We start from the raw sequence: 13,612 nt of genomic DNA, 5'->3' as shown, positions 1-13,612 counted from the left end.
ATTTATCTGGTTAGTTCTGCACAGATACCTTATCGAATTTGAAAGGGACTACCAAAGCAATCATTTTGTATAAGATCACTGAGTTTCATTATTTCACAGCTCCTTAAGTGTACCTTCACCACAAGGACAACCCTTATTTAGGAAGCACTGGCTCATCACCATTTTCTCAAGGCATTTTGGTGTGGGGGGGGGGGGGATGGGGGTGAATAATAAAAGCTGACCTTGCCAGCAATACCCAGATTATGGAAGGGAATAAAATAATCCTTAACTGATAACCATTTTGGTCCAATATATATCTATATATGACATGCAGCATTGTAAGTGAAAAAAACTTTTCACTGACAATACTTGTCTTCATAGAGAAGAGACAATGACAAGCTATTTCCCTTTACCGGAACAGTGCAACCATAGGAAAGAGTTAGTGCTTGAGGTCAGATAAATTTATTCTAATTTAAGGAAACTTTCAACCCAAATTTTGGGAGGTCTGCAAGATTAAGGGGGTGAGGGTAGTCAGCTGGACTCAACAAAGTGTTCTAACTCCCTTGAGAAGAACAGATGACTCTCAACTCATGGTTCTCAAAACTTTCTAGCATTATGGCTTTCCTTCCTTGCTTTATGTAGTTTTTCTCAGAGCTTCAATTTGATTCTGAAGTATGAAGTTTGGCCTAAGGCCATTAATTGTTTGTAAAGCAACGTCATTGTTGTAACATAGGAAAACATGGCAACCAATTTATATGCAGAAATAACAATTAAGTAAATGATCAGATAATTTATTTTTTTACTGAAATTACTTTAGGGATAAATATTGACAACCTCACAAGGAAAACTCTTCATATAGTATCTTGTTACATCATTCAAAAGGGCATCAATGAAATGTCTCATCTCAAGGGCAGCATCTCTGTTAGTGCAGTGCTCCCTCAGTACCACACTGGAACCTCATCCATACACTGTGCTCAGGTCTCCCGAGAGGTGATAGTGCCACCATTTTATCATGCTCACACCCTGATAAATACCCCACATTTTTCTGCTGGAAGTATCGTGATGTGCATGAGTAAATTAATTCTCTTTAATTCTCATGACTTCCAAGAGATGGTAAGAGTTGCAGCAATGACATCAATCATGCTGATTTTTGTTCTTTAGCAATGTGCCTGTGGTTTAGCATTATAATTGATGATTCATGCAGGCTTTCACAACTGCATATACTTCTGGCTTTCGTTCCAATAGGATTTTTGTTGCAAAACATGTTTATATTAGGTGAGTGAAAAAAATTATTTAATATAAGACCAAGTTGCATATTGGCTAATCATAAGTTGTCAGTCTGCTGATGGTGAAGTATAAAACAGTGCAAAAAAACAATAGTATAAAATACTGCAGAATAAATGTTTCTAATCATCCCAGGATGAGACAGTTGAATAAAAAGGAGGAATGTTAAAGAGCATAGAGGCTCATCAAGAGAGGGATGGTTGATTATTTGAATGGTATAAGTGAAAGCACCACTGTACATTTGATGAGCTGCCTGCTTCTGTGCTGTAATATTCCATGATTTCACTGAACTGACTCCACTGAACTGGGGTCTATCTGTTAACTGGAAACTTTGAGTCCAGGACTCCTTGTGATGCAGCCGAGACAGCTCACCAATTTGGCGAGGGTGGGAGGTCACCTAGCAACTTTCAACATTGTGAAGGGGTTGGGCAGGGGAAGGGATAGAAGAGGATGCAACTCAAGTAGAAGTTGGATGGGTCAGCAACATCCCTGAGAGGAACATTGGCTCATCCCTGTTGCACAAAGACACTAGGCTGTACTTGGAGCAACCCTCAGTCATCTCTTCAATGATTGCTGCTTAGGTTGCTGAACACCAGTACAAAAAGAGCAGATCATGCACAAACACATTGCACTCTTTCAACCAAAAGCCTGCAGTCAGGGTCCTACATGGATTATAAGAAGTGCTGTTCTGCTTGAAATAGGATTGGGCCTGGCTGCTCTTACTGGGTTCCTACTCACTGGGGTTTTAAGTGCTACTTTCAGGCAACTGCTGATATGCTTCGTCTGGCAGAGGTACTTAAAATTGTCTCTCATTGTTCTATATCCAAAACCAAAATATTAGAACCAATACCTAGAACCAAAATATTTGTCAGGAAAAATCATGTGTTTGTGAAACAATTGCTTGTTTGTGTTGATTCTCAAAGACCAACATCAAAGACGTGGATTGATAGGGGGATCAATGTTTGACTTCAGTTTTATTTTATTTGGAGACTGAACACTGATCAGTTCTGTAATATACCTGTCCTGTTTGCATGTGTAGTGGCTAAACATGTGACTCAGCAAACATAATGACTTACTATAGAATGAAATCTGCACTCACAAATTCAGACATAAATTATAAGAATTATTCTGTACATGACCTACCAGAGGTTATTGAGCAGCTATAGAGTTGTACAGCCATAGAGACAGGCCCTTCATCCCACCATGCCCATGCCAGCTGTCAAGGACATATCTATACTAATCTGTACCAGATCTGTAGTGCTCAATGCCTCAGTAATTCAAGTGCTCATCTAGGTACTTCCCAAATGTTATGAGGATACCTGCCACCATAACCCCCTCACCTCTGGGTGATAAAAGTTCTGCAGATCCTTTCTAAACTTCTTACCCGAACTAAACCCACAGCCTCTTGCTTTTGATACCTCTGCAACTGGAAAAGGTTTCCCACTCTCTGCCATATCTATGCCCCTCATATTTTTGTATACTTATGCATGGCAGATGAAGTTTAATCCTGACTAATGTGAGGTGATTCATTTTGGAAGTACCATTGATGTTAGGACATACACCATGAATGATAAGGTCTTAGGGCATATTGAGGAACAGAGGGACTTTGGCTTGCAAGTCCAAGGATCCTTGAAGGTGGCAGTACAGGAAGGTAATGTAGATAAGAAGGCATATAGGATACTGGCTTTGATTATTCAGGGCACTGAGTACAGGAGCAGAAGTTTTTTCTCCAATTGTATAAAACCTTGGAGACAGAAGAGACTGCAGATGCTGGAATCTGGAGCAAAAAGCAAACTGCTGGAGGAGCTCAGAGAGTCAGGCAGCATCTGTGGAGAAAAGGGCATTACCCTCCAGCAGTTTGATTTTCATTTATAAAACCTTGGTCAGGCCTCAGCTGGAGTACTATGTGAAATTCTAGTGACCATACTTTAGGAAAGACGTAATAGCGCTGCAGGGGTGTTGCCTGGGATGGAGCATTTCAGTTATGAGGAGGGACTGGACAGGCTGGGTATGTTTTTCCTGGGCCGGATGAGATTAAGATAGGAGATGATTGAGATATATAAAATTATGAGGGATATAGGTAGGGTAGACTGCAGGAAACAATTTCCCTTATCAGAGGTGAATAAAACCAGAGGACATGGATTTAGGGTAAGAGGGAAGAGATTTAGAGGGGATCTGAGGGGGACCTCTTTCACCCAGAGACTAGTGAGTACCTGGAATGCACTGCCAGAGGGAGTGATGGAAGCAGAGTTGCTGACAGAATTTAGGAGGTGTCTAGATGAGCATCTAAATCACCAAGGCATTGAAGGCTATGGGCCAAGTGCTGGCAGATGGGGTTGATCTGAATGGATGCCCACTGGCTGGCAAGTGGCCTGTCTCCATGCTGCATAACTCTATGCTCTCTATTGCGTTCCCCTTTCAACCTTGTCTTGCTAGCCTATCCAGCTTCTCCTCATGACTGAAATACTCCATCCCAGACAAAATGCTGGTGAATCTTCTCTGCACTTTCTCCATTGCAATCACTTCCTTCCTATAGTGTGACAATCAGTTAGTTATAGTACATTGTTTCCTTATCCTGGTTTTCTCTCTGAATTTTCTAGATGAGCGGACTTGACTATACTGGGCAGAAGGTACCTTTGTCATTGGTCTATGCCTTCAACAATTCTTGAAACCAGAACGTGAAATGTCAAGGTAGTTTCACTTCTGTTCTTTGGTTCCACGAAGGCAATCTTTAACATTGTACCAAAAATGGGCACGAAGGAATAGTCACGCTGTCTGCTCAAAGCCAATGGACAAATCATTTTCTGGTTTGAGTTTCATTTCATTTCACAGAGTCAATGAATGGTTATGGCATAGGAAGAAACCATTTGACCCATTGTAGCTGTGTTGCTTTCCATCAGTTAAGTACCATGAGAGCAGATGGGCAACCTGTTGCATGTGAGCCAAAATAATCTGATTTTAGCTATTTGCACAATTAAGTACATATTGAATGCACTGATGAGCCCAGGATCGGTACAGCTATCATTGCCTCAATAGCTAATAGCTACTATATACACCTGGAGCTGTTATGTATAGGAAGGCCACACCATCTTAAGAAAATAAGAGTGGGCAAAAAGAGTAGCACTGTCAGCTAAGCCCGTGTTCCAACCATGCCTCCACAAAAAAATCATACTGGTTAATTGGGATTACTAATTCAGAGCTAGTGGTTAATTCTGGGTGCTAATTTGTGGAACGTAAGATTAGAAATTGGAATAGAAGTAGGCCATATGGCCTTTTGAACCTGCACTGCCGTTCATCAAGATCATGGCTGATCACCTACCCTCGCGCCATTTTCTAGGACTGCTCCATATCCCTTGATTCCTTTAATGTCCAAAAATCTGATAATCTCTATTTTGAATGAACACAATGACTGAGTGTCCACAGTCCTCCTGGTAGAGAATTCCAAGGGTTTTCTGCCCTCTGAATCAAGAAAATTTTCCTCATTTTAGTATTAAATAGCCTACTCCTTCTTCTCAGACTGTGCCCTCTATTGCAAGACTCCTCAGTCAGGGAAATATCCATCCTGCATTTAGCCTGTCTGGCCACTTGAGAATTTTGTTAGCTTCGATGAGATCTCCCCTCATTCTTCTAAGCCTAAAGAATACAGTCCCACTCAACCTCTTCTCATGGCAAAACTGCTTTCCCAGGAACCAGTCTAGGTAGCCTTCACCATGCACTCTTTATACTAAGTACATTCCTTCTTCAAGGAGGAGCTCAAAACACTACACAATACTCCAGTTGCAGTTTCACCAAGGCCCTATACAACTACAATAAGACTGCCTTATTCCTGTATTGAAATACTCTTTTAATAAAGGCTAACATGCCATTTGTCCTCCTAATCATTTGCTGCCCTTGCATGTTGGCCTTTGGTGACTTGCGTAAGGCACACCTATGTCCCTTTTAACATCAACACTACCCAACCTTGAACCATTTAGTAAGTACTATGGTTTTCTGTTTCATGCACCAAAGTGGATGACCTCACATTTTTCCACATTATATAGCATCTGCCATGTACTTGCCCACTCACCAAGCTTGTCCAAAGTCCTATGAAGCCCCTTTACATCCACCTCTGTACTCACAAACCCACATAGTTTATTATTGCCAGCCAGCTTGAAAATATGACATTTGGATCCCTTAGCCAAACTGTTGATACAGGTGGTGAATAGCTGAGGCTCAAGCACTGATCCCAGCGGTGACCCACTAGTCACAGTCTGTCAACCCGAGAGTAATCCATTCATTTTCGTTCCCTGTTTTCAGCCCGATAACCAGTTCTCCATCCATGTCAGCATATTCAGCCCAGCTCCATGCACTCTAGCCTTGATGACCAACCTCCTTTTGCAAATCCAAGTGCACCACACGTACTAATTCCTCTTTATCTATTCTACGAGTCACATCTTCAATGGTCTGTAACAGATTAGTCAAACCTGATTTTCGTTTTGAAAATCTATGCTGACTCTTCTCGACACTTATTCATTTCAAGGTATTCTGCAATTACATTCTTCATTGTAGATTACAGCAATTTTCCTGTCATTGGAGTTCAAGTAAAAGGTCAGTAGTTCTCTATTTCCTCTGTCCCTCCTTTGTTAAATAGTAAGTCACGTGTGCCCTCCAACCTGCAGGAGTAATTCCAGAAAATATGACTGATAACCATAACATCCACTACTTTACCTCTTTCAAAACTCTGAGATGTAAGTTGTAGGAAACCTTCAAGCTCACCAACTTCCCCATTTTATTTTTTAACTAATCCTTCAGTTCCTCATTCTTGCTTGACTTTTATTCTTTAAGATATTTTTCAGGTTTTGTGTCCCTTGTGAAAAAGATACAAAATATTGATTCTTTTGCCTTTTTCTTATTCCCCATTCTAAATTCTCCTGCTTCTGTCTGTAAGGGGCCCGAATTGGCCTTCAGTAGGAGAACCACCGAGAGATACAGCATGGAGACAGGCCCTTTGGCCCAATGAGTCCATGCTGACCATCAAGCACCCATTTTCCTTTTTATATAGTCTATGTAGTCTTTAGCAGTCTTTGTTGTCTTTACTTAGTCTTTTCCATTTTATATATCTGTAATTGCTTTTACAGTCTGTTTTTGTGTTTCCAGTTTGCTATCATATTCTGCCTTTCTTTATCAATTTCTTGTAACCTCTTTTGTTTACTTTTAAAATGCGCCCAATCCTCATGCCTACTTTTATTTTGACAACTTTATTGGCCTCTTCCTTTGATTTAACACTATTTTTAATTCCTTTGACAGCCAAGCTTGTCCAAAGTCCCATGAAGCCCCTTTACATCCACCTCTGTACTCACAAATCCACATAGTTTATTATTGCCAGCCAACTTGAAAATATGACATTTGAATCCCTTAGCCAAATTGTTGACATAGGTGGTGAATAGCTGAGGCTCAAGCACTGATCATGTTTCCTATTGAGTTTTTGCGACTTGAAGGAATGTATATATTTGCAACTCAGGCAGCATTTAAACATGTTGGTTGCCCACTCAGTCCAGCAGTGACAAGGCCTCAGTGACTCTAAAGCGTCAGCTTCCCTTTAAGTTCATCAGATAAGCTGTGGGTCCCAAACAGGTGACCTGACCCAGCTGACCTGATCAAAGCCTCAAAACTGAGCTGGCAGAACTACCAGCAGTGAATTGAGGGGTTGTAGTATTGAACAAACCCCTCTTGAACATTTATTTGTGAATAGTTGAAAAACTGTAATCATCAGGAATGATGGGGAGCATAGATAAGGGTTCAAGAACTATGTAATTAATTGTGCTCTTGTTCCTATTAACAGTGATAAAGATCTTTAAATGAGGCAGAGTCTGTTTGTTATATGGAGAGATTGTAAACAAAGTTGGGGAAGGTCCAAGCTGTGTCATCATTAGGTTGATGGAGACAATGAGGATGTGAGCAACTGCTCACGAGGCTGAGGGTACGCAGGAAGAATTGAGTGATCATTGTGAGAGAGGTGATGGTAAACAATGGTTCAACCACCAGGAGGTGTGACTAGGGAAGAACTGAAAGGTCAGTTGGGCTCTCTGCTGAGACATCTTTAAGCACTAGAGCCAATGAAGTGAACTGGACACAGTCGGTATGGACCAGTTGGCTGAAGGGCCTGTTTCCATGCTGTATGACTCTATGATTCTAAAGACCATATACAGGCAATGTGTGAGTAGCCATTGTCTGACTACTGAGAGATAAAGTTAAACACACGGAGAAAAGTTACACATAGGCTGAAAGACTGCACAGGAGGACAGGAAAGAGGGGAACAGACTGATGACAAGTCACTTGAGAGTTACCTGTCAACTATTGCCTGTTGTTTAGAATAGAAATTTTTAATTAAAACACTCTCAGTCCTTTACACAAGCTATTGGTTGCTGTCCATGCACAGTTCCAACCTTACAAGGGTGGTGAATGAAACCAATGGGAATAAAACCAGGAGAGATGCAAACACAGAGACATAAGAAAGACTGCAGATGCTGAAGATCTAGGACAACACGTATTAAAAAAAATTGCTGGAGGAACTCAGCAGGTCAGGCAGCATCTATGGAGGGAAATGGACAGTCAATGTTTCAGGCTGAGACCCTTCATCAGGACTGGAAGAAGAGGGCAGAAGCCAGAATAAAAGCCAGGGGAAGGGGGAGGAGCAGGAGCTGGTGGGTGATAGATGAATCCAGGTGAGGGGGGGGAAGGTAGGTGGGTGGGGGAGGGGGATGTGGGAATGATGTGAGAAGCTGGGAGGTGATAGGTGGAAGAGGCAAAGGGCTGAAGAAGACAGAATCTGATAGGAAAGGACAGTGTACCATGGAATAAAGGGAAGGAGGTGGGGAACCAGAGGGAGGAAGGTGTGGGTGAAGGGCAGGTCGTGAGGGCGGGGCAGGGGAAAGAGAAGGTAGAGGGATAAGGGAAAACAAACGGTGAGGTTACAGAGGGGAGTGGTTACCGTAAGTTAGAGAAATCAATGTTGATGCCATCAGGTTGGAGACTACCAAAATGGAATATGAGGTGTTGTTCCTCTAATCTGTGTCGAGCCTCAACTTGGCAGTAGAGGAGGCCGTGGACAGACATGTCAGTGTGGGAATGGGAAGTGGAATTAAAATGGCTGGCTACGGGAGATCCTGGCTGTTATGGCAGACAGAGTGAAGGAGTTTGACGAAGCAAGCCCCCAGTCTGTGTCGGGTCTTACCGATGTAGAGGAAGCCGATGTAGAACACCAGATGCAATAAATGACACTGGTGAATTCACGTGGAAAGGACTGCCTCACCTGGAAGGACTGGTCAGGGCTCTGAATGGTGGTGAGGGAGGAGGTGTAAGGGCAGGCGTAACATTTCAGATGGTTGCAGGGATAAGTCCCTGGAGGGGGATCAGTGGGGAGGGACGAGCGGACAAGGGAGTTGTGGAGAGAGCAATCCCGGTGGAAAGCAGAGAGGGAAGGGAAGGGGAAGATGTATCTGGTGGTGGGATCCCATTGGAAATGGTGGAAATTGCGGAGAATGATGTGTTGGATGCGAAGGCTCGTGGGGTGGTAGGTGAGGACAAGGGGAACCCTATCCCTGTTATGTCAGGGGGGATGGGGTGAAGGCAGACTACAGGAAATAGAAGAGATGCGGGTGAGGGCTACATTGATAGTGGTGCAGGGGAAGCCCAGTTTCCTGAAAAAAGAGGACATCTCCAATGTTCTGGGATGTAAATCTGTTTTTCCTCTCTCTACCACTTGCTTTACACAATAACTCCCTGGGTCCAGGTAAAAATCACAAGAACAATTTGGAAGGACTATTAACTTCAATGCCTCAACCAGATACAGAAGCAGAGAATTCTGTTAATTCACTTTGTGCTCTGGAGGAGTCACTTGGGTGAAATGTGAAATATTTTGGAGGATGATTATTCCTTATCCAGACTCAAAGTCTATACAGTTTCTTGCAATAGTAGGATCATTGTGCTCAAGGAATGTTGCTGGGATCTGAAGTCTCAGACATCCCCTGGGGTTTCAAGCCAAAGATGATTTGGCTAACCTTTCATCTTGAAAGCTGTCAGTGGGACCATGACAATGAACTTCGACATGGTTATTTTAATGATAGATGGAAAATAAGAGCCAATTTTCTCCAGGAGTTATACTAATTATATTCCCACTTGGAATTTTATAAACTTAAAAACATTAATCATTTTCTTTAGTTTCTCCTTGATTAAGCTGCCAGGCGTCTCAGCAGTAGATATCCTTAGCTATGATTTTCTTTCATCCTCTGAGGTATGTTCCCATATTCAGGCCACAAAACTGTCAGACGTTCAGCCAAGAAAGGCTGGCTTGGAAATTTGTCCACAGTGAATGGTGTGGACGTGAGCCAGGCAGAATTTGTGAAGCTGTGATGGTATTGGGATCTGGGCAAGAAAACCTAATCCTCTGGATCCTTGCCCAATACGTTCACTTCGTACTGATGCTTTTCATCCCTCTCTGTCCACTCTTCAAATTGGTATTCTTATCCTTCCTCAAATTAGTTTGCCTCTCTTTGTGCACTTTCCTTAATGTTCCATCATTCTGGACTGCCCTTTCTCATGTTTCAAGCTGGCATTCCTCCTCTGCCCAATACAACCTTATCCACCCTCCCCTACCTCTGTTTAAGTCAATTGGAATTCTTCCTCCTCACTCCCCAATCTGTGCCTCTCTCCACAAGTCCTTCCTCAATGCTGTTTCCTCCACCATTCCTGTTCACCTAATGCTGGCACTTTGCAGCCTTATGCCCCACCTCTATGACCACATTCCTCCCAGCACAGGGACAAACACACAAGGGAGACCAACCAAGGTCATGTACTTCCCTAGTTATCTTCTAAAGAAATGTATAATGTGAGGTTAATGAATACACATGTACTTGTGTTGTACACATTCTTCCATAACATTAAGGATATGTGTTTACCTCTCTAAAAGCAGCTAAACTTAATTTCACCTTTGTTCCCATGTCAAAACTTTACTCCAGCTTCTAGTGCTACCACTGGTGGTTGGATCAACATCATGATGGTGGTAAAGAGAAAGTGTCTCTCCTCTGCCCATTTCATCTTCCCTGATCTCATCCCTGTCCATTACATCTCATTTTCTCTGTTTAAAGGAATCTAGTTTACTGCCACATCCCAAAGTTGTGCAGGTTGGTAGGTTAATTGGCCGCTGTAAATTGCCCCCAGAACAGGTAGATGGTAGAATTGTTGGGAATACGTGGAGAATAGGGAAAATTAGTGAGGAAATGGGATTGCTCTGTGAGACATCTTAGGCCAAATGGCTTCCTTCCATGCAGGAAGGAAAAAGGAAATCCCAGCCAACACGCAGCTCTCTGGCCTGTAATATCTACCCATTTTGTTGAGAGCTCTGGGACTAGATTGATGAACCATCTCAGGACCCATCAGTGAAGCATGGTAGAAGGCATCAAATCAAAGATAGATCGTTGCAAGGGAAAATTTGTTGTCTAATTCCACAGAAGTGATACGGACATTGAAGGTGATATCATAGGTAGATGTCACATCCTAGTTGGGTTATAATGCTTAAAAAAAGATATAAGTCCTTCTGTAAGCCTTGTAAGCCTTAATTGGTAAAGATACAATAATGCTGAGATACAGTTATGTCTCTGTGCTTATCACTGAGATGCAGTGTCTAAAATAAATCATTCATTACTCATCTATAAGCCAAGAATAATCACTTTTCTCCATGAGAAGCATTGTTGAGGACACATTTCCTCTCTTATACATAGAGCCAAATTCAATGAGTACTCATACGGGAATAGGTATAGGTATTGGTATTGGTATTGGTTTATCATTGATACATATACAAAATGCAGTGAAAAGCTTTTGTTTGCATGCCATCCAGATAGATCATTCCACACATAAGTACATGGAAGTAGTACAAAAGGAAAACAGAATACAGAATATAGTGTTACAATTACAGAGAAACTGCAGTGCAGGTAGACAAATAAAATGCAAGGGACACAACAAGGCAGACTGAGAGATCAAGAGTTCATCTTTTAGTGTATGAGAGGTCCGTTCAAGAGTCTAATAACAGCAGGATAGAAGCTGTCTGTCCTTGAGCATGGTGGTACATGCTCTGCCCGACAGCAGAGGGGAGAAGAGACAATGAGGGATTATGTTGACTGCTTTCGTGAGGCAGCGGAAAGTATTGATAAAATCAATGGACTGGGCTGCGTTCACAGCTCTCTGCAATTTCTTGTGGTCTTAGGGAGAGCTGTTGCAGAGAATACTGTAAATTCTTATACAATCCCCATAGCTTCTATGTTTAAAAGGTGTGCCGTGGACCTTGGCCCAAGTGGAATCATGTGCAACAATTTACAAAAGGGTTACATTGGACAAGTGCTTCCATACAGCTGAGTAAAGGGCATCATGTAGAGGAACAGCAAGGAAGAAGAGAATTCTATTCTTGAACATTGGAAATTAATTGATAGAATGCAAATTATATTAAACATGGTATATACATACAAACTAGTATTGTTCACTAGCACTGAACATGCTGGTATATTACATATATCCATGTGTTAGATGGGTTGAATAACAGCGACCTACCTGCTCACACAGTAGAATGCCACCATTTTGAAGATATCATCAAACACCAACAAGGAGCCATCCAAGTACATAACTGAAAAGAAAATATGAATAGAATTGATATTTTCATCACTGGTATCCCAGGCATAAAATAGTGACTAAAATTAAGCGACATATAAAAATGATTTCTGAATTCTCTATACAGTGACTCTAATTTTAACTTGGGGTGGGAATTGCCTGGATGGGGAATGAGTTTGGTGATCACAGTACTGAACATAACAGTGTGAAGCCCGGGCAATTTTAACTCTGAGGCTTCATCCACAGCCCCTGATCCAGTTTCCTACTTGAAACCATAGCACATAGATTGACAGCAGGAGGCTACAGCTGGGGAACATATGTGCAGTCTGCCGATGGTGGAGATGGATGGGGGGAGGGGGGTAGGATTGATGATCGGGAGAGTCTTGGCTAAGGAACATCTTAATATTTTCTCATTCCTGGCTCCACAAACAAATGAAGACATGGGAATGCTTACCTTTATACACCCACTTTACTCTGATTGCCCATCCTGCTCTACTCTGAAGCCCACAGTTTATGTAGTGGTCAGGGCTTGGTTACATTTAAAGCAGGACCTCACAAGTCTCTGCCAGATACATCTCTTGCCTGCTCAAAAAAGCAGATTAAAATCATGACCTGTAGGTTTGCAGGAGCTCTGATGGGTTTGCCTCAGAGTTAAAGTTGCCCTGGTTCTTTCTTGAGGTTTAAATATGATCCTCTTGGCCAGACGCTCTAATTTAAATGCATATATAAACATTTGTGCAAACCAGTCTTCCTGTTACTGACCCTGTTGAAGTTTAGTTTTAAATGTTAATCTCATAAGCTATCTGCCTTCCTGTCGTTTGACGTGAGACATACCACAAAACATGTCTGCCATGAAACTCAACACATGGTAGGGGTTAGCAAAAGAAACTAAAAAAGTAATTGTACAAAATTTTATCATGCTGAGAATTTCTTCCAAACTTTTAAAGTAAACAAGAAAGCTACATTAATAACACATTACAGCGTCCTTGTTCATGACAACATTCAGCCCGCTGCCTTGAGCAAACCTCTGGTCTTCTATTTCTTTCACCCCCCACCCCCCGAGTTCACCTATATCGAGAAAGCTTGTAAAGAATGAGAAATATGATATTAATCAGGAAGCAACTATTTTATATTTACACATCTTCAGAACAACACCCCATGAAGGAAGTGTTTGTGAAAGAATGCAATACGGTGCTTTATATAGAATGGAAGCTAGTGCCATGTTTTTTATTCTGTTTTGTTCTGGTTTCAAAGATGACTCTCAGGGCCTCCTTATAGATTTGGTTTTTATTATTCTTTTACCTTCTTTCTCGTTCACTGTTTTGATCCTCACAAATTTTCTGAGTTCTGGGTTTCATTAAGTTCCTATTTTCTTAATTTTATTGTGTATTTTGTTTTCTCTTTGTGGATCCTGACCGCAGCTTCTCTAGTTTTTCCAAGGCACAAGAGACTGCAGATGTTGGAATCTGGAGCAACGAACCATCTGATGGAGGAACTCAGTGGGTTGAGCAGCATCTGTGGGAACAATTGCTTTCCCTCCACAAGTGCTGCTCGACCCACTAATTATTTGTTGTTTCTATAGTTTTTCCGTCAGTTAATAATTCATCTCAGCTGACTTTCCCTCTCTATCTTACTTTATTTCACCTTCCCTGCTTTAGACCATTTTCATGGAGCAATATACTGATGTCCTCCTACTTATTCTCATCTGCTA

The 13,612-nt window shown here is 41.8% G+C and overlaps 1 protein-coding gene across 1 annotated transcript in view; it reads right to left on the bottom strand.

The window, feature by feature from the left end:
- rin3 (Ras and Rab interactor 3) overlaps positions 1-13,612 on the bottom strand; it is an 83,769-nt gene that overhangs the window by 29,472 nt on the left and 40,685 nt on the right. The window contains exon 4 of the mRNA XM_052017701.1: positions 11,845-11,917. Coding sequence (XP_051873661.1) covers positions 11,845-11,917 — 73 coding nt within the window. The remainder of the gene's footprint in view (positions 1-11,844; positions 11,918-13,612) is intronic.

Source organism: Pristis pectinata, chromosome 1 (genome assembly GCF_009764475.1).
Source record: "Pristis pectinata isolate sPriPec2 chromosome 1, sPriPec2.1.pri, whole genome shotgun sequence".
Lineage (NCBI taxonomy): Eukaryota > Metazoa > Chordata > Chondrichthyes > Rhinopristiformes > Pristidae > Pristis > Pristis pectinata.
Note: the sequence above shows the minus strand (reverse complement) of the source record. Positions and strands in the feature narration are given on the sequence as shown.